We start from the raw sequence: 2644 nt of genomic DNA, 5'->3' as shown, positions 1-2644 counted from the left end.
TTTGGTCAGGCCAGTGTCGCGGGCTCCGGCCTCTTGGTCTCTTCCCCTCAATTTTCCCGGTGACTAACAGACGTACTAGGTTATCAGCACTGCGTCGTGTAAATTCGTTACCACCGATCAAATAACACAATCTAAGCTAGGTGGTCTACTGAAACGTGACATTGGCTTAGTTGTGGTGACCTGTTGACACAAAAGCCACATTATAAAGAATAGAATAAAATAGAAATCCACTACGTTTTAAGCAACCGTTCCCAAACTTAGCCGTATAAAACTTCGTCAAAACTTATGTCAAATCACTGCACGTTTCATACTAAACTAAATTTCAATATTTTCTTAGGCAGTCCCGCCTCTTATTAGATTATTTTTGTACGTAGTATTAACATCCTCTTTGATTTAGTCGTAACAATAATCAAAGGTACCTAATTTATCTCGTTAGAGTAAAAGTGTTCTGTGTAATATAATCACTACGTTCTACCGTCTACTACTTCACTAGTTCGGCTAAAGTCGGTAACTGTAATTTTTTTAAATTTAATTCATTTGGCAGTAATGCATTTTCAAACTCCCAAAAAATATATTATTATGTACTGGATCTCATCTTAAAATAATCGGATTCTGATTATAAAGTATAACGCATGCACAAAACATATTGTATTCGCTACATACCAATTAAGCAACTGTGTATAATAGATACATTTAGCCTACCTTTCATTTTTTGTTTACTGTGAGAAACATACATGATTGAAGTTAATCAATTATCAAATTAAACTTTACTGGCATGCTTTTCCACAAACTTTTTATAATATTTTGTGTTTATATTGTATATATTTTACTCTATTTAGTCTGCCTAAATAGAGTACGAATTATAAATATTCTGTGGTCTATCTCGTTAGAGTAAATATATTCTTTGTTTGGTAATTTAGCTAAAATTAAAGTACTCTGTGTTATCTATTGTTGTACTTCCCTTTCGATCAATAATTTTAAGTGCGACTTTGTTAAAAAGGTACAAGAAAATACAATATACTAGTTAATACCTAAATACGAAATATATTATTAGTTAACTATAAGATATTCCACTATGTCCTCCATCATTAATAAATGTAATGATGACAATATACCTCTGGCTGATGACGATCCTCAAGTGATAATAAATGACGAAGTAGACATTAACAGATTGGATCATGGACGATCTATGGATTCTTTACCCAGCTCTTATACAGGCGGCTCCTCAAGTCCAGGATTAAACGGACCGCAAAGCTTTGAGCCTGATTCGGGTATTGATGAGCAAGAAGAAAAAGCTCGTCTAATTTCACAGGTGCTCGAGTTACAAAATACTCTGGATGGTATGTATTATTTAATCACAAATATGCTCTTATTAAATTAGCTTATATTTTCAATTATTGCTATATAATAATACTGACCTCATTTCTTTTAAGATTTGTCCCAAAGGGTTGACTCTGTTAAGGAAGAAAATCTGAAGCTGAGGTCTGAAAATCAAGTATTAGGTCAATACATTGAGAACTTAATGTCAGCTTCTTCAGTCTTTCAATCAACTCCTAAAGTTATTAAAAAGTAAGAAAATTGGTAAAAATATATAATAAATGACCAATAAGCATATTATTCTTGACTGAATCTCATGGTATGTAATACTGGCCCAGAATATATAATTTTAAGGCTGGCTAAATCACTTGTAAGCTTAAAGGTTAATGTCCCCATTGTGGCACAAATTTAAATTTGAAGATAAGCTTAGCTTTTTGAAAGCAGTGTTGTAAATTTAGTAGCTTTCTAATAAAGGATTAGGGTGATATTTAATTATATTATAGATATGATATAGTAATTATAATGGAGTTAGTAAATAAAACAACATAATTATTATTGTAATTATTTTAAGATTTAGTTTAGAAACACTCATATTATTATTAATAATACAGAATTGCACACTTTGCAAATAATAACATTCCTGTTTAACAAATCTCACAGACAGCTATAGTTTGTAATATAGACTGTACTGGAGTTCGACAACCTTAACAATATTTATTTCAACTGTAATATGAAATCTATAAAAAACAAGGATGTCATACAGTTTTGTTATAAACTCTTAAAGTCTTTAGAACACATCTTCGATTTAAAATTACTAGAAGATTTTTTCTCCTCTATCTGAGATACTTATATATACATAAATACAGTTTTTATATATATTGGTAGGCTGATGTATACCTTTATTAATCACTTTTGTCTAGTTTTTTATTTAAACTTGATTGATGTATGGAAATTTAGAAATATGAGAAAATTTTGCTTGCTTTTTAAATGTTGTTACTGCCTTGAATTCATTCTTTAAAGCACCTTAGTTATAGTTTAAGTGTAAGTTTATGTACTCAAAAAATTGTTGTTCAATATAATTTTGTTAATATATATATTTGAAGCACAACAAATTGATTTTTCATTATAATATTTCCTGAGTTGATGCAGAGTTGCAGAGTTGACAATGTGAGTGTCTTAACACCTTGTAATATCCAATTTATGTACTCTCATGCATATGGATTGAACATACTAATTACTAGTCTGTGAACGGCTGGATCACCTGGTGTTGCATAGAGACATCGCTTCATTCTGTGTCCTCTACCACATTTATCATTGGGAGTGTTCC

The 2644-nt window shown here is 30.8% G+C and overlaps 1 protein-coding gene across 1 annotated transcript; it reads left to right on the top strand.

Annotated features, from left to right (window-relative positions):
- Nucleotides 1–935: 935 nt before the first annotated feature.
- Nucleotides 936–2429, top strand: LOC126972011 (short coiled-coil protein homolog). The gene is made up of 2 exons (XM_050818558.1): nt 936–1340; nt 1434–2429. The coding sequence occupies exons 1-2, from the start codon at nt 1076–1078 to the stop codon at nt 1571–1573; spliced, it is 405 nt and encodes a 134-aa protein (XP_050674515.1). The 5' UTR covers nt 936–1075; the 3' UTR covers nt 1574–2429.
- The last annotated feature ends 215 nt before the right edge of the window (nt 2430–2644 follow it).

Source organism: Leptidea sinapis, chromosome 2, assembly GCF_905404315.1.
Source record: "Leptidea sinapis chromosome 2, ilLepSina1.1, whole genome shotgun sequence".
Lineage (NCBI taxonomy): Eukaryota > Metazoa > Arthropoda > Insecta > Lepidoptera > Pieridae > Leptidea > Leptidea sinapis.
Note: the sequence above shows the minus strand (reverse complement) of the source record. Positions and strands in the feature narration are given on the sequence as shown.

Bases quoted from the DNA above. Each gene is read 5' to 3' on its own strand.
- LOC126972011 (XM_050818558.1), top strand. From the start codon at position 1,076: ATGTCCTCCATCATTAATAAATGTAATGATGACAATATACCTCTGGCT. The intron at 1,341-1,433 runs GTATGTATTATT...ATTTCTTTTAAG, and splicing joins GTTACAAAATACTCTGGATG to ATTTGTCCCAAAGGGTTGAC.